This window comes from Heterodontus francisci, chromosome 32, assembly GCF_036365525.1.
Source record: "Heterodontus francisci isolate sHetFra1 chromosome 32, sHetFra1.hap1, whole genome shotgun sequence".
Lineage (NCBI taxonomy): Eukaryota > Metazoa > Chordata > Chondrichthyes > Heterodontiformes > Heterodontidae > Heterodontus > Heterodontus francisci.
The window spans coordinates 16,687,607-16,711,878 of record NC_090402.1 but is presented as its reverse complement, the minus strand read 5'-3'; the positions used below and the strand labels follow the sequence as shown (position 1 = coordinate 16,711,878).

The 24,272-nt window shown below is 41.2% G+C and overlaps 1 protein-coding gene across 3 annotated transcripts in view; it reads left to right on the top strand.

The window, feature by feature from the left end:
• ddx31 (DEAD (Asp-Glu-Ala-Asp) box polypeptide 31) overlaps positions 1-24,272 on the top strand; it is a 112,050-nt gene that overhangs the window by 4,372 nt on the left and 83,406 nt on the right. For all 3 annotated transcript variants that reach the window (XM_068012340.1, XM_068012338.1, XM_068012341.1), the window contains exons 2-9: positions 4,201-4,466; positions 5,265-5,340; positions 5,887-5,930; positions 9,473-9,543; positions 10,565-10,629; positions 17,855-17,899; positions 18,446-18,487; positions 22,677-22,741. In XM_068012340.1, the coding sequence (XP_067868441.1) occupies positions 4,201-4,466; positions 5,265-5,340; positions 5,887-5,930; positions 9,473-9,543; positions 10,565-10,629; positions 17,855-17,899; positions 18,446-18,487; positions 22,677-22,741 (674 nt within the window). The remainder of the gene's footprint in view (positions 1-4,200; positions 4,467-5,264; positions 5,341-5,886; positions 5,931-9,472; positions 9,544-10,564; positions 10,630-17,854; positions 17,900-18,445; positions 18,488-22,676; positions 22,742-24,272) is intronic.

Sequence of the window (24,272 nt, the reverse complement as noted above, 5' to 3'; positions counted from 1 at the left end):
ATTAGAGAAAGTGCAGAAAAGATTTATGAGAATGGTTCCAGGGATGAAGAACTTCAGTTATCTGGATAGATTGGAGAAGTTGGGGCTGCTCTCCTTGGAGAAGAAAAGGTTGCGAGGAGATTTGATGAAAGTTTTCATAATAGTGAGGATTCTAGACAGAGTTGATAGAGATAAACTGTTCCTATTCGCAGAAGGGTCAAGAACCAGAACATGACAAAGGCGCCAAAGGCGACATGAGGAAAAACATTTTTACGCAGCGAGTGGTCAGGATCTGGAATGCACTGCCTCAGTGTGTGGTGGAGGCAGGTTCAATCATGGCCTCCTGTGCTGTAGCCATTCTAAGATTCTATGAATGAAATTGGAAAAATGGGACACTGAAGGACAGGCTTAACATTTTACATGTCTGGGAGATCTGACCTGATGATATTTGCAACATTGTCACTCATGGGTATGCATTTCAGTCAGCTAAGCAGAGCATCTATAGAAACCATAGAAAAGTTACAGCACAGAATGTTAATCCATTGATTATATGCAGGTGAAGGGTATTAATTGGGGTTTTAGTTGAACACTTATAAGCAAACACTCACTGAGACTGGTGGAGGTTTTGAGTGAGGAGCTACATGTTTGTAATCCTTTTATTCTACACAATAAATGTGGAACTGAATAAATATAAGCTCCAGCATTATCCTTCCATAACAAGCTTTCTGGAATTTAACACAAAGAGGCCATTCAGTCCATCATGTCTGCACCAGCTGAAAAAACGAGCCACCCAATCTAATCCCGCCTTCCAGCACCTGGTCCATAGCATTGCAGGTTACAGCACTTCAGGTGCAGGTCCAGGCACCTTTTAAAAGAATTGGGGGTTTCTGCCTCCACCACTGATCCGGGCAGTGAATTCCAGGCACCCACCAGCCTCTGGATCTTTCCGCATGTCCCCTCTAATCCTTCTTACATCTGTGCCCCCTGGTAATTGACTTCTCCACTAGGGGAAACAGGTCCTTCCTGTCTATTCTATCTTTTGTACCATTTTGTGCAACACAAAACATAAATCACTGATTTGGTAGGTATAGTGTTTTTGGAGAAGAGTGTGGAGTGGAATCTCTTACTTAGCTTTTGAGAAGTTGGATGTGGTCATGCAGCGGTTGTGGTACTGAACCTAGATGCTTAGAGTTAAAATCTCACCATGGCAAATTGTGAAATTGAATTCAATAAATCTGGTTATTGTAGGCTACCACCAGAAACCATGGCCATGTAAGTTGCCAGATTATCATTAAAAACCCAGTATGTTCATCAAAGTCCTTTAGGGAAGTGAAGCTGACACCCCTATCCAGTCTAACCTGTACGTGACTTGAGTCCATAAAAGTTGTTAGCTTTTTAATGCCCTCTGAAGTGTCCTAACCCACCACCACTTTCTTGGAGCAACAGGGAATGGGAATCAATGTGTGAACCACCTTCTTAGGGCAGCTAGGATGGGTATCAAATGCAGCTTTGACATCGTCACTCATATCTCCAACATAAATAATTTTTAGAAACACACATAGAACATAAGAACTAGGAACAGGAGTAGGCAATTCAGCTCCTCGAGCCTGCTCCACCATTCAATATGATCATGGCTGATCTCATCGCAGCCTCAACTCCACTTACCTGCCCGTTCTCCATAACCTTTCAACACATTACTAATTAAAAATTTGTCTATCTCCTCAAATTTACTCAATGTCCTGGTATCCACCGCACTCTGGGGTAGTGTATTCCACAGACTCTCACCCCTTTGAGAGAAGTATTTTCTCCTCATCTGTGTTTTAAATCTGCTACCCCTTATCCTAAAACTATGACCTCTCACTCTAGATTGCCCCACAAGAGGAAACATCCTCTCTACGTTTACTTTGTCAATCCCCTTAATCATCTTGTATGCCTCAATTAGATCTCCTCTCATTCTTCTAAACTCTAGAGATTAAAGGCCTAAACTGCTCAATCTCTCTTCATAAGACAAACCTCTCATCTCTGGAATCAATCTCGAGAACCTCCTCTGAACTGCCTCCAATGCAATTACATCCCTCCTCAAGTAAGGGGACCAAAACTGTACGCAATACTCTAAGTGCGGTCTCACCAACGCCATGTACAGTTGCAGCAACACTCCCCTACTTTTATACTATTCCTTTAGCAATAAATGCCAAAATTCCATTTGCCTTCCTTATTATCTGCTGTACCTGCATGCAATTCATGCACGAGGACACCCAGATCCCTCTGCACCGAAGCACTCTGAAGTTTCTCTCCATTTAGATAATAATTTGCCTTTCTATTCTTCCAACCAAAATGGGTAACCTCACACTTATCCACGTTAAACTCCATCTGCCAAATTTTGGCCTATTCACCTAACCTATCCATAGCCATTTGTAAATTTCTTATTTCTTTATTGCAACTTACTATCCCACTTATTTTAGTGTCATCTGCAAATTTGGCTATAGTACCTTATATCCCTGCATCCAAGTTGTTAATATAGATTATAAATAGTTGGGGCCCGAGGACTTAACCCTGTGGCACCCCACTAGTTACATCTTGCCAACCAGAAAAAGACCTATTTATCCCGACTCTGTTTTCTGTTGGTTAGCCAATCCTCTATCCAAGCTAATAAATTGCCCCTAACCCCATGTGATCTTACCTTGTGTATTAACCTTTTGTGCGGCACCTTATCAAATGCCTTCCGGAAGTCTAGATATACCACATCTACAGGATCCCCATTATCCTCTTTGCTTGTTACACCTTCGAAGAACTCTAGCAAATTAGTCAAACACGATTTACCCTTCATAAAACCATGCTGACTCTGATGGATTGCATTTTGACTTTCTAAATGTCCTGTTATTACTTCCTTAATAATGGATTCTAACAATTTCCCAACGACAGATGTTAAAATAACTGGTCTATAGTTTCCTACTTGCTGCCTCCCTCCCTTTTTGAATAGCATTTTTCCAATCCACTGGAACCTTTCCCGCATCCAGGGAATTTTGGAATATTATAACCAATGGATCCACTATCTCTGCTGCCACTTCCTTTAAGACCCTAGGATGTAGGCCATCAGGCCTGGGGACTTAACTGCCTTCAATCCCAATAGTTTTCTCAGTACTTTTTCCAGTGATGATGATTGTTCTAAGTTCCTTCCTTTCAGTAACCTCTGCATTACCTGGTACTATTGGGATGGTACTAGTGTCCTCTGAAAACTGAGGCAAAATACTGAATTAGTGTCTCTGCCATTTTTGTGTTCCCCTCTATCAATTCCCCAGTCTCATCATCCAAGGGACCAACATTCATTTGCTACTCTCTTCCCTTTTATATACTTATAGAAGCTTTTGCTATCCGTTTTTATATTTTGCGTGAGTTTTCTTTCATAATTTACCTTTGCTCTTTTTATTACTTTTTTAGTAGTCCTTTGTTGATATTTAAAAGTTTCCCAATCTTCCAGCCTGTCACTGGCCTTTGCAACATGATATGCCTTAGTTTTTGTCTTTGTCTTTTCCTCCTCTTACAATCTTTCTTTCTCTCTGGAATATATTTTAGTTGGGAGGAATTGAATATCTCCTTAAACATCTGCCACTGCTCATCAACTGTCCTACCTTATAGTCTTCCTGTCCAGTCCACTTGGGCCAAATCTGTCCTTGTGCCTATGTAATTACCTTTGTTTAACTCCAGAACGCTAGTGTGGGATTCCAGTTTCTCGCCCTCAAACTGAATTTGAAATTCTAGCATGCTATCATCACTCTTCCCTAGAGGATCCTTAACTATGATATCATTATTTAATTCCACCTCATTACACAATACCAAATACACAATACACTTGATTGAGAACAGTATGAAAGTGGATGATAGTTTGGGAAAAGATAGTTTTTTTTTAATAGTCTTGAGACAGCATTGAGTTTCAGTCGTATTGTATTAATCAGATGCAACCCAAAGCTGCCTCTGCGTTACCATGACAATGTATCACCTGAACCATTGAAGAGGTCTTGGTGCCACAAACCTTGAATTTTTAACTTCTAGTCATGTCATTGGTATATAAAGTAATAAATCAACACTACTAACCCAAAAAGATTCATGGCGTCTACGGAGTTGCAGGAGAGGGGTGGGGGGTGCTGGGCATCAGAAAATGCAAAATCTTTGCTTTGAGTACATTTTATCTCTAAGCTTTGACGTTTTCACTATTGTTTTCAGAAACAGACGCAGCCCAATGGAGGGAAACAGGAGAGCTCAAGAGGTGATGCTTCTTCTTTAAAGCGACCAAACCAAACCATGCCTGCTGCAAAAAGAAAATACAAGAATGCCGAGAAACAATCTCCGTGTGAACGGTTACCCAGCCTGGCTCCAAAGAGAAGGAAAGTCAAGGAGGATCCAGTGGAGAAAGAAGAGAAAAATGGAGTGGCTCCTGTCAAAACCTCCTCTTTATTTAGAAACAACCCTGAGATCCCAGAGATACATAGGTAGGAGCTGAGCATAAAATAGGCATTTCTTTATGAAGTGTATATTCTGTGCATTTTTCCCCAAAATAACAGCCACTCATCCTCACTTACCTTTTCTAAGCTGGAAAATGGGACAAAACATACCAAGGCACCACTCCACAATTTCCCAGTAATATTACTTCTTGATTTGTTCCTGAAATGTGTAGCTGATGCTAGGGGGAAGGGGAACTATGTGAGAAAAAGTTTGTGCTTGGTTGTAATTCTTGATATGGTTGAATAGTCTGTCACTGGAACAGCTGTCGTTCATATAGCCCACATAATGAAAGGTACTGGAAGTCTACAGGCACCCATGGCACCATACCCCAATATGAGTAAGCATTCCACAAGAAAAGTGAAGAACTTATTTTGTTATTTGTCTAGTTTTCATCCCGTCCCTTTATGGTGTTTCCTGACCCTGTGAACTCTCCCTGTCAGAGAAGCTGATACAGTGAATAAGAAAGAAATGTGTAATTGTGTGAGAGAGAATTGAAATGAAAAGATAATGGAAAACGTGTATAGCAAAACAAGAAAAAAAAAGTGTTTAAAAGGTGATCTGAAATTCAAAAGAAATTATCACTTTTTCCTTGTGTATACAGTTCCACAACATAATTTTAAAATAATTATCAGTCAATCTGAAGGCATATATAGTAATAAAGTAACTTGGATTTATAATTTAAAGACATCAACTAGGGCATCATTTGCCTTTCAACATTAGTGTGTGAATATTTTTATCTTTATAAGTTTTCTAATTTTCTCATTTGTTCTGATTTTTATTTTCAGACAGGCAGTAAAAACATTGAAGGAAAAGATTTTTACAGCTAACTCTTTCAGTGAACTCAATCTCCATCCACACCTGGTCAGTAAACGGTTCATCTGCTGTTAACATTGAACCGTGATGTTCGGAGAAGTAATGGCCTAAAGTTGCACTGTTTGTTATCTGTATGTTAGCTGTTATGGGTACTTAATGATTTCGTACAAGACTTCTACTGATGACTGTAATTCTGATCTTGAAGTTCAATTTTTAGTTTAATAGTTTTATAGCAGGAAATGGTAGGGAGCGAAATATAACCTGGAATGGGCAGGTAACCTAAATACCAGTCTCATCCTAGATCAGATTAGGTATATTTGATGTGGAAAGTAAGTAACTGGTCTGTTAACATAACTGGCCTCTGGACTGATTTTTAAAATGTTTTTTTATTTCTTCTGTCTTATTGAAGAGCAGCATGGGTACCACCACTTTACAAGAGCTACTGTGTTTGAAGACTTGTATTTACTGATGAAACATAATTAGTTCGTGTGGTGTTTGAGGACTAAGGGATAGACGATCATTTTAATCTAGATTCACTGTGCAAAATCCATCATCGCCTTTGGTCAAAGACTCTCTTTCTGCCTTATTATTCAGGTCTCTACACTCAACAATGTCCTGAAGTTCTCTAATATGACCAGGTAGGGCCCTTGATTTCTTTGTATTACACAAGACATTTTTTTAACCATGATTATCATTTTAAAGATTTTACTGCCATGGAGATTCTTACCTATGCTCAATTAATATAACCCATGGACTCCATGTGCATGTGTCAATTCAACGAAATCAGCTTTTGTGTTTGTTTCTGGAAGCTCATCTAAAACGATCTTGTGGTTTTTCTTTATCAAAATCTAGTGATAGCCTAAGGATAGCATATTGGTATTGGATAAACTTGTGTACATTGAGACATAGATTTACACTTTCAATGCAAGAGGTTTTGGTTTAATGTAAAGCATTATAGCTATAATTTAAAGCTTTCAATAATGAATCCAACATTTATTGTCCATTAGTGAATCATAGCATGATACAACACAGAAGGAGGCCATCTGGCCCATCATACCTGTGCTGGCTCTTTGGTACAGCTACCGAATTAGTCCCATTTCCCCTGCTCTTTCCCCATAGCTCAAATTTATTTCCCTTCAAGTATTTATCCAAATCCTTTTTGAAATCTGCTTTCACCTCCCTTTCAGGCATTGCATTCCAGATCACAACAACTCACTGGGTAAAAAAGAATTTCCTCATGTCACCTCTGGTTCTTTTGCCATTCACCTTAAACCTGTGTCCTCTGGTTACCAACCCTTCTGCCACTGGAAGCATTCCCCTTATTTACTCTATTAAAAGCCATTGCCTCCATTAACTACATCTAATTTTTATTAAAGTCAGTATATAATTACTAATAAATTGTGTATCTGGTTGATTCAGGTGGTAGCACATTCATCTGTTGTTCAGAAGGTTGTGGGTTTGAACATCTCGTGAAGACCCAAGGTCACATTCTAGCCTAGCAGAGAGAATGATGTATAAATTTTTTTTATTTGTTTGGGGGATGTGGGTGTTGCTGGCTAGGCCAGCATTTATTGTTCATCCCTAATTGCCCTCGAGAAGGTGGTGGTGGTGAGCTGCCTTCTTGAACCGCTACCGTCCTTGGGGTGTTGGTACACCAACAGTGCTATTAGGAAGGGATTTGTGCCTTGTAGATGGTGGACAGGCACTGGGGAGTCAAGTGGTGAGTTACTCGCCACAGACTTCCCAGCCTCTGACCTGCTCTTGTAGCCACAGCATTCATGTGGCTGGTCCAGTTCAGTTTCTGGTCAATGGTGACCTCCCCCAGGATGTTGATAGTGTAAGATTCAGCAGTGGTAATGCTATTGAACGTCAAGGGGAGATGGTTAGATTCTCTCTTGTTTGAGATGGTCATTGCCTGGCACTTGTGTGGTGGGAATGTTACTTGCCACTTATCAGCTCAAGCCTAGGTTTTGTCCATGTCTTGCTGAATATGGACACTGGCTGCTTCAGTATCTGAGGAGTCACGAATGGTGCTGAACATTGTGCAATCATCAGCGAACATCCCCACATCTGACCTTATGATTGAAGGAAGGTCATTGATGAAGCAGCTGAAGATGGTTGGGCCTAGGACACTACCCTGAGGAACTCCTGCAGTGATGTCCTGGAGCTGAGGTGATTGACCTCCAACAACCACAACCATCTTCCTTTGTGCTAGGTATAACTCCAACCAGTGGAAAGTTTTCCCCCTAATTCCCATTGACTCCAGTTTTGTTAGGGCTCCTTGATGTCATGCGCATAACCAGAGGTGTTGTCCTTTAGATGAAACATTAAACCAAAGTTACATCATCTACCCATTTAAATGCCTGTAGCTCCTTTATCATGACTTGAAGAATAGGTTGGTCTGGAGATTGTCATCAGCAGCAAACCAAGGGCACTAACTACTGACCTGAAAGTCTCACTGAGAGATCTAGCAATTTCATTGGCGAGAACCTTAAGTCACTTACCGTGCAGCTGATTGCAGCGTTCTTTAATGGAGTGGAAATGCAGTAATGTCATAAAGCTGTCCATTGCTGTCCACCATCTACAAGGCACAAGTCAGGAGTGTGATGGAATACTCTCCACTTGCCTGGATGAGTGCAGCTGCAATAATATTCAAGGAGCTCGACATCATCCAGGACAAAGCAGCCCACTTGATTGGCACCCCATCCACCACCTTCAGCATTCACTCCCTCCACCACCGGCACACAGTGACAGCAGTGTGTACCATCTACAAAATGCACTACAGCAACTCGTGATGGCAGCTTCAACAGCACCTTCCAAACCCACGACCGCTACCCACCTAGAAGGACAAGTCCAGTAAATGCAAGGGAACACCACCACCTGCAAGCTCCCCTCAAAGCCTCACACCACCCTGACTTCAACTATATCATCATTACTTCACTGTCGCTGGGTCAAAATCCTGGAACTCCCTTCCTAACAGCACTGTTGGTGTACCAACACCCCAAGGACTGCAGTGGTTCAAGAAGGCAGCTCACCACCACTTTCTCAAGGGCATTTGGGGATGAGCAATAAATGCTGGTCTCTCCAATGGTACTAATATCCCAAAGAAGATTTTTTTTTAAAAAAGCAGCTGATCACATTAAAGAATTTCTCAGAGAGTCACCAGGAAATGAAGATCACTTTTTGAAAATTTTACATAGAGCAAAATAAATATTGTGACATGCATATCGGGTGAAGGTAGAAGTTGAAATATTCTGAGAAACCTTTTTCTTCAAAAAAACTTTAGTTAAAAAAAATCTTGTAATTAATCATAATGGAGACATTTAAAAATACTCTAAAAATCTAAAATCATTTTTTAAGGTCAGATCTGTTGTTCAGCAGTAGTTATTGCTTACCTTACTGTTAACTACTCAGTTACACCCCATTGAGAAAGTAACTTTTTATCGGGTTTCTAACAGTGATGTGAGAAAAGGGGAGGTTCTCACTGCATCAACTGATTTCAGCGATTGCGGGCTCTGGTGTTGGGAGGGGGGCAGGGCGCAGCTTGGGGCACAGCACAACCTGTGGTGGAGCAGTGAGTGACACCGCAACTTCAGGATTTCCGCTTTAAGCAGCCCATGTGCTAATTCCTGAAGTTGTGGTCAGTTTCAGAGGAATAATGACAGCGAACGCTGACAGGTTGCTGTCAACCCCACCCACGACAAAATCTGGACTGTAGTTTTCTTGGTATCCTGGCCAGTATTCCTCCCTCAACCAACATCACCAGAAACAGTTATTCATCTCATTGCATTTTGTGAGGCATTGTTAATTCTAAATGACATTTACAGTCACTATTCTCCAAAAAGTAACTCATTGGGTGAAGCACTTTGAGATGTTTTGCTGACATAATAAGGTGTTGTATAAATGCAAATATTTATTTTTACTATAATAGACAGAAAATTCTGATAATGCACAGTAGGTCTGTCAGCTTCAAAAACATTTTCTGTTTCCAGTTCAGATTTTCAGCATTGCCAATATTTTCCTTCTCATCTGTTTCTATATGTGGAAATGCATTGCTCAGCCATCTGTAAATCCACAATTAATAACCATCGACATTAAACTGAAGAATGGTACTTATTTTCCTAGGTTGATTTTTAAAATAACAATTCTTCATAATTAGCTTGTTTTCTTTTCCATGAAGCATTCAGAAGCAAGCAATTCCAGTGTTGCTTGATGGGAAGGATGCTCTGGTACAATCACAGACTGGTTCAGGTACTTGGTGCAATTTTTTGTTTAACTATTTTATGTATACAAAAGATAGCTATAACAGCTGAAATAAAATAAGTCAGTAACACTTAGACAAGAGGAAGATGGCCTCTGTAAAGAATGAAAGGGCTATAGAAATCCTGTAAAAGAGCTGAGGATTATTCCTTCACTGGCTGTCACTGCTATGACACTGAGATTTGATTAGCATGTAGTAATATTTTTATGTTTCACTTGTCAAAACTAACACTGAATTCATAAGTTTATTAAAATTTCCTATAAAATTACACTTATTTAGTATGCATATCATTCATTGAATACCATGATGTTTTGTTGGTAGAATAAAAATGACGGTGTTGTAAGCAGCAAGCATGCTGAATGTCATCTATAGAGCATTTGTTTAAATATAATGTAGGACTCTTGACAGTCAAAAGTGGAAAGGACCAGCATAACGTTGCAGGCAATTCTTATTGTGTATCCACTCATGATTGAACATGGGGTCTCTAAAATGTGGATGCACATTTCTCTATAAATAACAATTGGAGAATTTTGAGCAATTAACATGGCACTGCATGATTATGGAAACCCCCCCCCCCCCATTATTAGTGGGATGAAGGCCCCAACATATGTCAACTGGCATCACCATAGAGTCTTTTCAGTGAGCTTTTGCACTAGTTCAACAGATTAGCGTGTGTCTTTGTTTCTGGGGGCAGTTCTGAATCAACCAACTATTATATAACTGTACAAGTTGAATACTTAGTGCTGAGGGGTACTGGTAAATCATAGAAGATTAACAAAAAAGTCAAGAAACAACTCTAGTATGATGCCCCTCCTATGTCCCTCTGATTTTATTTTCTTTAATTGAAAAAAACTGATAAATGTTGCCTTTCAAAGGATGAATGAGCTGCTTCAATTCATGTAGAAAATCTAATGCCATCAACATGGGTTTGGTTAATTAGTGTGTAACAGCAGCTGATTATTGCAAAGGGGGTAGAGGATTGTCCAATCTCATTTTTTTGTTTATATGCAGGCAAAACATTAGCATATGGTGTCCCTCTGGTGCAGTCCTTGCAGTCTGTTCAAACTAAAATCCAGGTAAGTTATTTGTGCCTGATCAGTAAATATTTGAGTGCTAATTGTTGCACAACATTTTCAGTTTTATGTAAGAGGTGTGATAGGGCTCTAATTGGTTACAGAATGCATTGTATCTACTAAAATTCAAAGAAAATATTGGAAGTAAAACCTATGAAGAACAGGCAAAATACTGCTGATGTTGGAAATCTGAAATATAAACAGGAAATGCTGGAAATATTCAGGTCAGGCAGCATCTGTGGAGATAGAAACTGTAACATTTCAAGTCTGTGACCCTTTGCCAGAACAGGAAAATGTTACAGGTTTAGCAGGTTTTAAGCAAGTAGAGGTGTGGTGTGGGGAAAGGGCAAGGGGAGGAAAGACCAAAAGGGAAGGTCTAGTGGAGTGGAGGGCAGGAGTGATTAAATGACAAAAGGGATGATGGGGCAAGGCAAAAGGGGATGATAATAGGACAAGTAAAGAAACAAAAGATGGATCTAGAGGAGCTTTAAATGGCAACAGCAGAGCCATTACCAGCGCCTGCTGTCCGAAAAAATGGGAGCAGTGGTATTGATCTGAAGTTGTTGAACTCTGAGTTTGGAAGCTTGTACAGTGACTAATCGAAAGATGAGCTGACGTTCCTCATCTGATTATTATAAAACAGAAAGGCAGATTGTTATCTGAATGGTGATAGATTGGGAAGGGGGGAGGTGCAACAAGACCTGGGTGTCCTTGTACACCAGTCGCTGAAAGCAAGCATTCCGGTGCAGCAAGCGATTAGGAAGGTGAATGATATGTTGGCCTTCATTGCAAGAGGATTTGAGTACAGGAGCAAGGATGTCTTACTGCAGTTATACAGGGCCTTGGTGAGACCACATCTGGAGTATCGTGTGCAGTTTTGGTCTCCTTATCTGATGAAGGATGTTCTTGCCATGGAGGGAGAGCAAAGAATATTTACTAGGCTGATTCTTAGGATGGCAGGATTGACATATGATGAGAGATGGGTCAGCTAGGTCTATATTCACTAGAGTTTAGAAGAATGAGAGGGGATCTCAAGAACAAAAGAACAAAGAACAGTACAGCACAGGAACAGGCCATTTGGCCCTCCAAGCCTGCGCCGATCTTGATGCCTGCTTAAACTAACACCTTCTGCATTTCCGGGGCCCATATCCCTCTAGTCCCTTCCTATTCATGTATTTGTCAAGATGTCTCTTAAACGTCGCTATCGTATCTGCTTCCACCACCTCCCCTGGCAGCAAGTTCCAGGCACTCACCACCCTCTGTGTAAAAAATCTGCCTCGCACATCCCCTCTAAACTTTGCCCCTCGCACCTTAAACCTATGTCCCCTAGTAACTGACTCTTCCACCCTAGGAAAAAGCTTCTGACTATCCACTCTGTCCATGCCGCTCATAACTGTGTAAACCTCTATCATGTCGCCCCTCCACCTCCGTCGTTCCAGTGAAAACAATCCGAGTTTTTCCAACCTCTCCTCATAGCTAATGCCCTCCAGACCAGGCAACATCCTGGTAAACCTCCTCTGTACCCTCTCCAAAGCCTCCACGTCCTTCTGGTAGTGTGGCGACCAGAATTGCACGCAATATTCTAAGTGTGGCCTAACTAAGGTTCTGTACAGCTGCAACATGACTTGCCAATTTTTATACTCTGTGCCCCGACCGATGAAGGCAAGCATGCCGTATGCCTTCTTGACTACCTTATCCACCTGTGTTGTCACTTTCAGTGACCTGTGGACCTGTATGCCCAGATCTCTCTGCCTGTCAATACTCCTAAGGGTTTTGCCATTTACTGTATACCTCCCACCTGCATTAGACCTTCCAAAATGCATTACCTCACATTTGTCCGGATTAAACTCCATCTGCCATTTCTCCGCCCAAGTCTCCAACTGATCTCTATCCTGCTGTATCCTCTGACAATCCTCATCATTATCCGCAACTCCACCAACCTTTGTGTCGTCCGCAAACTTACTAATCAGACCAGCTACATTTTCCTCCAAATCATTTATATATACTACAAACAGCAAAGGTCCCAGCACTGATCCCTGCGGAACACCACTAGTCACATCCCTCCATTCAGAAAAACACCCATCCACTGTTATCCTCTGTCGTCTGTGACTGAGCCAGTTCTGTATCCATCTTGCCAGCTCACCTCTGATCCCGTGTGACTTCACCTTTTGCACCAGTCTGCCATGCGGGACCTTGTCATAGAAACCTATAAAATTCTAAGAGGACTAGACAGGCTAGATGCAGGGAGGATGTTCCCGATGACTGGGGAGTCCAGAACTAGGGGTCACAGTTTCAGGATACGGGGTATGCTATTTAGAACCGAGATGAGGAGAAATTTCTTGACTCAGAGGGTGGTGAACCTGTGGAATTCTCTACCGCAGACAGCTGTGGAGGCCAAATCATTAAATATATTCAAGAAGGAGATAGATATATTTCTTAATGCCAAAGGAATCAAGGGATATGGGGAAAAAGCGGGGTACTGAATTAGACGATCAGCCATGATCTTTTTTGAATGGCGGAGCAGGCCCGAAGGGCTGAATGGCCTACTCCTGCTCCTATTTTCTATGATTTCTATGTTTCCTCAAGCTTTATTGGAACAATATAGGAGGTCAAGGCCAGAGTGGGAGTAGAGTGGAGAATTAAAATGGCAAGTGACTAAAAGCTCAGTGTCATGCTTGCTAGCCAGTTAGCTTAACATCTGTCTTGGGGAAAATGCTAGAAGCTATTATTAAAGACATTCTAACAGGGCACTTAGTAAAATGCAAAGTAATCAGGCTGAAGCAACATGGTTTTTTTGAAAGGGAAATCAGGTTTAACCAATTTATTGGAGTTCTTTGAAGTGCTGTGGATAAAGGGGAACTGGTGGATGTACTGTACTTAGATTTGCAGAAGGCATTTGATAAGATGCCACATCAAAGGTTATTGCGGGAAATAAAAGCTCATGGTGTAGGGGGTAACATTGGCATGGATAGAAGATTGGCTAGCTAACAGCAAACAGAGAGTGGGCATAATTGGGTAATTTTCTGCTTGGCAAGATGTAACAAGTGGTGTGCCACAGGGATCAGTGCTGGGGCCTCAACTTTTTACAATTTATATAAATGACTTGGATGAAGGGACTGAAGGTATGGTTGCTAAATTTGCTGATGACACATAGATAGCTAGAAAAGTAAGTTGTTAAGAGGACGTAAGGAGGCTACAAAGGGGTATAGATAGTTTAAGTGAGTGGGCAAATTGAGTATAATATGGGAAAATGGGAAATTGTCCATTTTGGCAGGAAGAATAAAAAAGAAGCATATTGTCTAAATGGTGAGAGATGCAGAGGGATCTGGGTGTCCTAGTGCATGCATCGCAAAAGTTAGTATGCAGGTATAGCAAGTAATTAGGAGAGCTAAAAGAATGTTATTGTTAATGTGAGGGGAATTAAATACAAAAGTAGAGGTGTTATGCTTCATTTATACAGGGCATTGGAGAGACCACATCTGGAGTACTGTGTACAGTATTGGGCTCCTTATTTAAGGAAGGATGTAAATACATTGGAAGCAGTTCAGAGGTTTGCTAGACTAATGCCTGGAATGGATGGGTTGTCTTATGAGGAAAGGTTGGACAGGCTAGGCTTGTATCTGTTGAAGTTTAGGAGAGTAAGAGGCAATTTGATTGAAACATATAAAATCCTGAGGGGTTTTGACAGGGTGGAAAGGATGTTTCCTTTGTGGGAGAATCTAGAACTAGGGGTCATTATTTACAAATACGCGGTCGCTCATTTAAGACAGAGATGAGGAAAAATAATTTCCCTCAGAGGGTCGTGAGTCTTCGGAATTCTCTTCTTCAAAAGGCAGTGGAAGCAGAGTAAATATTTTTAATGGCGAGGTAGATAGATTCTTGATAAGCAAGGGGGTGAAAGGTTATTGGGGGTAGACGAGAATGTGGAGTCGAGGTTACAATCAGATCAGCCATGAACTTATTGAACGGCGGAGCAGGCTCGAAGGGTCGAGTGGGCTACTCCTGCTCCTAATTCATATGACTAAACGGAGCTGTTCAGCAAAGCAATCACCCAATATGTGTTTGGTATCCCCAATGTAGAGGATACTGCATCATGAGCAGCGAATTGAAAGAGGTACAATTAAGTTGCTGTTTCAGTGAAGGAATGTTTAGGGTCCTGGATGGTGGGAAGGAAGGAAGTAAAAGGGCAGGTGTTGCATCTCCTGTGCTTGCATGGAAAGGTTCTGTGTGGATGGGAAGTGGGTGATGGGAGAGTGGACCAGGATGTCACAGAGGGAACGGTCCTTCGGAATGCTGAAAGGGGAAGATGTATTTGGTGATGGCATCTCACTGGAGGTGATCGAAATGCGTGAGGATGATCTGCTGAATGTGGAAGTTAACGGGATGGAAAGTGAGGACAAGGGGAACCCTATCATGGTTCTGGGAGGGAAGGGAAGGGGTGAGAGCAAAAGTGCAGGAAATGGGACAGACAGAGCCTGAAGCCCTGTGTACCACAATGGAGGAAAATCCTTGGTTGAAGTAAAAGGATGACATATCGGAAATGATTGTATGGATGTTGGCATTGTTGGAACAGATGCAAAGAAGACTGAGAAACCGAGAGAATAAAATTGAGTCCCTACTGGAAGCAGGGTGGGAGTCAGTGAGATAGTTAATATTCTGGGTACTGCCTGCGCGGAGTTTGCAAGTTCTCCCTGTGGCCGCATGGGTTTTTGCCGGGTGCTCCAGTTTCCTCCCACAGCCAAAGACTTGCAGGTTGATAGGTAAATTGGCCATTGTAAATTGCCCCTAGTGTAGGTAGGTGGTAGGAGAATGGTAGGGAATATGGGATTACTGTAGGGTTAGTATAAATGGGTGGTTGTTGGTCAGCACAGACTCGGTGGGCCGAAGGGCCTGTTGCAGCGCTGTATCTCTATGACCATAACTGTTGTGTGACAGCCTATCTCCAGAAATGGAGATCGAAGTCGAAGAAGGGAAGATTCGGTGATGGTGCATGTGAAGGCAGGGAAGGGGTGGAAATTGCTGACATTTTCCAGTTTGGCCAAAAGCAGGAAGTGGCACCGATTTATCGTCTTCAATTTACAGGAAAAAGAACTGAGGGAGGGGACTTGAGTAGGACTGGAGCAAAGAATGTTCCACATATCCTAAAAAGTAGGCATAGCTAGGACCCATATGGGTTCCTGTGTATATGAAGAATAGTAGGGCTACCAACACTTGATTGCCTCTGTTGGTGTGGTTTATTTTATGGGTTGACAATGGCCCAAGCACGTAAGTGAAAGAAATTAATCAAGTTCTGCAGTTTTTATAGTTGAACTTGAGATTGAACAAACAGGCAATTAATATTAAGCAAGCCCCCGTACAACAATTGAATTCAGCTAAAGCTCAAAATTACACCCTTCTGTAGGCTGCAGTAATATAACTGACCTGGCTCCAAAGTACAAGCTTAGAATTCTTCTTTCTCAAAGGTTGTAATTTAAACTGGAATCTGCTCCATATGTCTACTGTGTTATTTAATGAAGCAGTTTCACAAGTGGGCTAGTGGGTGAGGCAGCAAATGCTGACAACAGCTTGAGAGCTGATGCTACAAGTAGAATTGTTGGAACAATAAAATAGGAAAAATATTAACTGAACTGTACTATTTCTGCTTTTCAGCTTATATTTTGTTCCTTCTCACTCTCATTTGCTACCTACATCTAAAATCAAAGGGCTACTCATTAATTAAACTGGTTTACTACATTTTGAAACATGGAGCTTTTTGTTGCATTGTTGATTTGGTCTTTCATGAATTGTGAGATCCTCCACTGGACCCAACATTCATCTCGTGCACATTTGTTTTGACAAACTGCACATATTTTTCATATGAAGTTTGTCAGTAGGATTCCCACCCTCCAGGAACTGGTGAACTGCAGCAGAGCTCCCACCTGGTACTCACTGCCCACTGAAGATATACTAATGAGGCAAGGTCTTGAATGGTGTGAGCCTGTGCGTGCAGAAATCTGGAGGCAGAGCAGCCACTCTGCCAACATTTTGCCCATTTAGGGCATTATTTGAAAATCGCCCTGCTGATTCTGTGATGACAAATAAACAATCTATCTTAAAAATGTGTCTGTGTGACAGTGTCATTGATACGATAGTGAATCTGTCTTGATGTGATTGGTCCACATTAACTTCAGGACACCACTGACCATTAGATTCAGCTAAATCCCCAGAACGCCTGTGGCAGCCATTTTTAAAATTAGTTTTAATGTATTTCACTTTCTCTTCCCAGCGACTATGTCCTGATATGCTCCACCTCTATTATTGTCAACAAAAACCTCCCTCCTCTTTTCTTCCCAGCGACTATGTCCTGATATGCTCCACCTCTATTATTGTCAACAAAAACCTCCCTCCTCTTTTCTTCTCCTCTGAGTTTTAGGCTGAGACAGTTGATCCTCTGTATCCATCGTGATCTCTGTGCTCTGGCTGCTCCCATCCTGACCTCCCTCTAATCTGACATCAATCCAACCTGGTGTCTTCCCATGTGTTTGACCCAAAGTGACATGTGCTGGATCAGCCAAACTATAGCTATCGCTTCCCAGGCCCCCAGACTGAAAATTTCCTCTCCAGCCCCACTCCCCAGCACTCAGCATGTACCTACATAAAATGCTTGGAAGAAAATGCATGTTTTTCCCAAAGTTTTCCTCTGTAAAATTAAACTATAATTAATTTCAAGCTGCAGTATCAATTTGATTTGGCCACTGCCTTAGAGAATAGAGCTGATACAGTGCGTGATGATGAAACACAATTGATGGGTGGAACTGAACTGGTTGTACACCAAGGTTGGAAGACAGTTAGCTGTACGTTAAAAGGATGATCTAATTTACTATTGCAATGAAGCTTCTATTCAAAGCCATTAGGTAATATGGACTAAACCTTTCTAATGTCTAAATTTGGTAGACTTATTTTGATCCGTACCATCAATAGTTAGCAAATCTCAGTCTTCCTTACACACTTTTTACCAGGGTTGTGTGTTGCTTTGTTTTCCCTCCTCCATCTTGGGGCAGGCAGATGAAATTGAAGATGCTACAAAGCAATGTGGACTGACTTTTTAAGAAGGAGCACCTTCTGTACATGGAATTAACTAATGTTTTGTTTGTGGAAAAGAAAATTATCCACCACCAGAAAATACTACTTGTGGGAAATTACGATACTTGGTCCCTTAAATATTCTCTCTCTCATTTCTGTTTCATAGCGTGGTGATGGACCATATGCAGTGATCATCATTCCAACCAGAGAGGTACGCTATTTGCAACAAAAAAAATGTGAAAGTTATAGTTTGTATTTAAATTTACTTGCGAATGAATACTTTTTAAATTTTAGTTATTCTCGCTCTGCATCAAGCACTACTAGATCAGGTATAACATGTACCAACTGTATTGTAAAGTTGGCTTTACACTAACCAGCAGTAAGCTTGAACTCTAACCTCAGAACAGCACTCTAATGCACTAGTGTTAGCTGTTCCACCTCTTGCATCTGCCTGAGTGAGATTGCCAATTAATGCCAAATACTGGGCAGTTTTGAGCTGTGAGCCTGCACCCACCAGGCACTGACTTCACAGCCAGCAGAAAGAGGAGTTGTTTGTGGCCTGCCGTGTCATCCCATCTCAGAAGGATGGTGTGTTAACTTGAGAGCAACTAATGCTGTAACTGGGTAAAATGTTGAAAATTCTTTGATATCCAACACTCATTAAGAATAAACATGCATATGTTAAAGAAAAGTAGGATGCAATTTGCATATTCAGTGAAATTAAACATTAATATTTTGTTTACTATCTCCTTGTCAGCTGGCCCTGCAAAGCTTTGATACCATTCAGAAATTGATCAAGGTAGGAGAATCTCATCAGGAATGAGAACTAATATATGCATATTCCTTTCAAGATTGACTTCGTTGGAAATTTTCTTCAAAAGATGACATTCCATGACCTGGCCATGTGGCAACTAACATTTTAAAAAGTGCTAAGATGAGGGGGGACTGAGAAAAGGCAGTCATCTGTCATTCGGGTGTATGTTGTAGGTTGTTTTCCTCTACCTATCTACATACTAAGCCCAACTCCACTGAATTGTTTTTAAAGTTTTATTAGAGACTGTAAGCTGACTGCATTTGAATTTAGCCACATCTGTGAAGTATCATTAGCTGGTGGTATAGGTGAATCATCCTACAAAAGTATATAATAGGTGAAGAAAATCTGTCCTTGTGCATCTTTGTATTACTTTTCTTCTACAACTATCATGTTATGATTTATGTTCATTTATCTGCTTGATTGGCTATGTATTTATAGATGTAATAAGGTTGTTCTCAGTGCCCATGGAAAATCATTATGGAAGCAGTAATCATGGTGCCATCCTTTGTGGCTGTTTCTATAATAATTACAATGAGAACAAACATGCAAAGAGATATATAATTTAATACTGTCTTTGACCCTGGATCTCTACTAGTTATTGTCTGACATCAATGTGACATTCAGAACAATTGCATGTCCCCCGATGGCTTATTAGATAAGCATACTACCCAATGTGGTACTTCGCCAAACAGACCAGCAAAGTTTCAAGTTCGATCCATGGGCTATTAGGCTTGGCTGCTTTCAACCAGGACAGTAATTAGGGCATTATTAGAATCATAGAAAGTTACAGCCGTGAAGGAGGCCATTCAGGCCATTTATGCCTGTGCTGACTCTTAAAGAACAGTCATGCTTAGTCCCTCAACCCTGCTTTTTGTTTGTAACCCTGTAAGTTCCTCATCCTCAAATACCTGTCCAACTCCCTTTTAAAATTATTTATGGATTCAGCTTCCACCATCTTGTCAGGTAGAATGTTCCAGATCCTAACAACTCTCGAGCGGAAAAAAAAATTCTCATTTCCCTCTAGATCTTTAGCCAATGATTTTGAATATATGACCTCTAGTTATTGACCCACTTGCCGGAGGGAATAATTTTTCTCTATCTACTCTTCAAAACCTCTCAGCATCTTGAAAACCTCTATTAGGTCACCTCTTAACCTTCTCTGTTCCAAGGAGAACAGTCCTAACTTTTCCAACTTCTCATAACTGAAGCCTGTCATCCTTGGTAGCATTCTGGTAAATCTCCTCTCTAGCTTTTCTAAGGACTTTCGACCTTTCCTGAAGTGTGGTGCCCAGAATTGTCCACAATACTCCAGCTGAGGCCTAACCAGTGATTTATAAATTTCTAGCATGATCTCTTTCTTTCATATTCTATTCTTTTATTTATAAACCCAAGAAACCCATGTGCTTTTTTAACCACCTTATCAATTTGCTGTGCACCTTTTAAGGATGTGCGAATGTGGACACCAAGGTCTTTCTGCTCATCTACACATTCCAGTTTGTGCATCCCTTCACACTTCTCTGCATTGTACTCCATCTGCCATGCTTCTGCCCATTTCACCATCCTGTCTATGTCATCCTGAAACTTATAACTATCTTTATCACTCTCTACTACTTTGTCAAGTTTCGTTTCATCTGCCAACTTTATAATACTGCTCCCAAAATTGACCCTTGAAGAACACCACTGCAAACCAGCTCCCAGGCTGAAAAGCATCCATCCACCACCATTCTTTGCTTCCCGTCACTGAGCCAATTTTGTATCCATACTGTCAGTTTCCCCTTAATTCCATGAGCTTCCATCTTTATAAACCTCCAATGTGGCACTTTGCCAAATGCCTTCTGAAAGTCCATATATACAGCATCGACTGCACTATCTTGATCAATCTTCACTGCACCTCATCAAAGAATTCAGTAGAGTTAGTCAGACATGATTTGCCTTTAAAAAATCCATGCTGGCTCTTCTTTCCAAATTATATTATTTTTTTTCCCAATAATGGTTTCCAATAACTTCCCTACCACTGATGTTAAACTTACTGGCCTGTAGTTTCTTGGTTTACCCCTCTTCCCCCTTTTTTGAATAGTGGTATAACAATAATAACTCTTCCATCCTCCAGCACTATTCCTGTATTCAATGAGAGTTGAAAGATTGTGACTAGTGCCTTTGCTATTTCTATCTTTGCTTCTTTCAGCAACCTAGGATGCATTCCATCTGGACCAGGGTTTACCAACCATCAGTGATGTTAATCTTTTTAGTATGTCTTCTCTATTACTATCCTTTCCATAACTTCCCTTTCCTCTTAGTGTAACATTCACATCATCTACTTCCTTTGTGAAGACAGGTTCCAAGTACTCATTTAATACTTTAGCCATGTCCTCTGCCTCAATATAAAGATTTCACATTGGGTCCTTAATAGGCACAACCTTTTCCCTAGCCCACTGTTTACACTTTGTAAAATGTTTTGGGTTCAATTTAATGTTGCCTGCTAATCTTTTCTCCTAAACCTGTTTGCCTCCTATATTAACGTTTTCAATTCCCCCTTGTATTTTCCATAATCCTCCTGGTTATTAACTGAATCTTTCTCCTGACATTTGTCACAAGCCTCCCTTTTCTGGTTTTAACTTTTATTTCCTTTATCATACAGGGTTCATTAGCTTTGGATGTTCAACTTTTTCTGTTCAATGGAATGTGCCTTGTTTGTACCCGAACTATGTCTTCCCTGAATGCACTCCATTGTTCCACTACTGCTTTACCATGCAGTTACCTTTTCCAATTGACCTGTGTTAGGTCCCTTCTTACATCACCAAATTTAGCTCTTCCCCAGCTGAGCATTTTTACCTTTGACATTTTCTGGTCTCTTTCCATAATTACTTTTAAGTTGAATTATGTTGTGGTCACTGTTAGCTAGATGACCTCCACATCCTACTTAATTTCCCAGAACCAGGTCCAACATTGCTTGCTTCCTTGTTGGACTGGAGACATATTGATCAACAAATTTCTCCTGTATACATATCAAAATTCCTTCCCTTCCCTACTTTAAGCTCTCCATTTTTCTATATTAAGGTAATTAAAGTTATTCTAATATTGCTGCTCTTTTTTAACGCACCTTTGAAATTTGTTGACAAATTTGCTTATCTATTTCTTTCTCCCTGTTGAGAGTATTTTTTTTAATAGAATTCCAAATATACAACAACTCTCCTGTGTTCCTTAATTCAAGCCAAATAGGTTCAGTCCTAAAACCATCTCGTATATCCTTTCTATTTAGAACTGTAAGATAATCCTTAATTAATACTGCTGCACTCCTCCTCTTTTTGTTGCTGTGTCATTCCTGAATACTGGTAACTATTAAGAACCCATTCCTGGCATTGCTTGAGCCATATCTCTATTAATGCAACCACGTCATAATCCCATGTAGCAATTTGTGCCTGCAACTTACTAACCTTATCTCTGTCTCCTGATCTAGTTTCTTCCTTCTGCTACTTTCTGGTTTTCCTCCCCCGCTAATTCACTTCAGTACTCTCCACCTTGGGCTAAGCAGGCGAAAAAAAAAGGTCAGGCAGGGTTCCTGCTCATTATTTCCCAACACCCTGAAATGGAAAGTTTCAATGTGTTGACATCAACTGAAATGCCTGATGACACCTTAACACTCACTGTCTAGGTTCACTGTGAAAAATGGACATTTGTGAATGGCCTCAGGAGTGTGTGGAACCCTGTCCTAGCAAGAATCATTGCACTCAAGAGGAGGAGATAATTGTTGGGGTGGGGAGAGGTAACACGATTTAGAAACTTACAACCATTGAAGTTTAGAGCACGGGAGGCTATTCTGCCCATCATATCTGTTACAGCTCTTTGCTAAAGCAATCCAAAACTAATCTGCCCCAAGTTTTCCCATTAGCTCTGTAACTTCCTCTGCTTCAAATTTTGATCAAGCTTTCCCTTAAAGAATCTACACTGTATGTCCTATATGGGTTTAATGGTCTTTCCTTAATTCGGCATGTGTTAGTATAACTGTGGCTAAACCAGTGTCTGTACAAATTTATCATAACTTCTTTACTATTGTACTCTAAGCCACTATTATTAAAACCAGAGCCAGTGGAGTGGACAAAAGCATATTGTACATTTCATGCTCTTATTTGGCTTCTTGTATGAGCAGTTACATTAATTTCTTTTTACTTAACAGCCATTTACATGGATTGTACCAGGAGTGCTGATGGGAGGAGAGAAACGAAAATCCGAGAAAGCCAGGTATGCCCAGTTTGATCAGCAAAGTGAAAACAGCAAACAAAACAAACATGAACGTGTTGAGTAAAGCACAGTTTTTGATCCTATTTCACAGGTGTTGATGGAAAAATTAGTGTGACTAATTGACTAGCTCTTTCAAAGAGCCAGGACAGGCACAATGGGCCAGATGGCCTCCTTTTTCGCTTTATGATTCTAAGTAACTAGTGTGTCTCAACTCATTAGTTAACTATTTTCACAGTTTGCTCATGTCCTTGATTAGCAGTTATGAGAAATATATATCAGAAGTAGAGAAATTTGTAGAATTAAAGACACAGCTACAATAGTATTTGGAGTAAATGCACTAGAGCCACTCAGCTCCTGACCTCATTACAGCCTTGGTTCAAATATGGACAAAAGAGGTGAGGTGATAGTGACTGCCCTTGACATCAAGGCAGCATTTGACCGAGTGTAACTTCAAGGAGCCCTAGCAAAACTGGAGTTAATGGGAATCGGGGAAAATTCTCCGCGAGCTGGAGTCATACCTAGTACAAAGGGAGATGGTTGTGGTTGTTGGAGGTCAATCATCTCTCAGCTACAGGACATGACTGCATTAGTTCCTCAGGGTAGTGTCCTAGGCCCAACCATTTTCAGCTGCTTCTTTCAATCATAAGGTCAGAAGTTGGGATGTTCGCTGATGATTACACAATGTTCAGCACCATTCGTGACTCCTCAGGTACTGAAGCATCCAGTGTAGAAATGCAGCAAGACTTGGACAATATTCAGGCTTGGGCTGATAAGTGGCAAGTAACATTCGCGCCACACAAGTGCCAGGCAATGACCATCTCCAACAAGAGAGAATCTAACTTTGACATTCAATTATGATTGCTGAATCCCCCACTATCAACATCCTGGGAGTTACCATTGACCAGAAACTGAACTGGAGTAGCCATATAAATACCGTGGCTACAAGAGCAGGTCAGAGACTGGGAATCCTGCGGCGAGTGACTCATCTCCTGACCCCCAAAGCCTGTCCACCATCTACAAGGCACAAGTCAGGAGTGTGATGGAATACTCTCCACTTGCCTGGATGGGTGCAGCCCTAACGACACTCAAGAAGCTCGACACCATCCAGGACAAAGCAGCCCGCTTGTTTGGCACCCCATTCACAAACATTCACTCCCTCCACCACCGACGCACAGTGGCAGCAGTGTGTACCATCTACAAGATGCACTGTAGCAATGCACCAAGGCTCCTTAGACAGCACCTTCCAAACCCGCGACCTCTACCACCAAGGAGGACAAGGGCCGCAGATGCATTGGAACACCACCACCTGCAAGTTCCTCTCCAAGCCACACTCTATCCTGACTTGGAACTATTTCACCATTCCTTCACTGTCGCTGGGTCAAAATCTTGGAACTCCCTTCCTAACAGCACTGTTGGTGTACCAACATCCCAGTGACTGCAGCGGTTCAAGAAGGCAGCTCACCACCACCTTCACAAGGGCAATTAGGGATGGGCAATAAATGCTGGCCTAGCCAGTGACACCCACATCCCA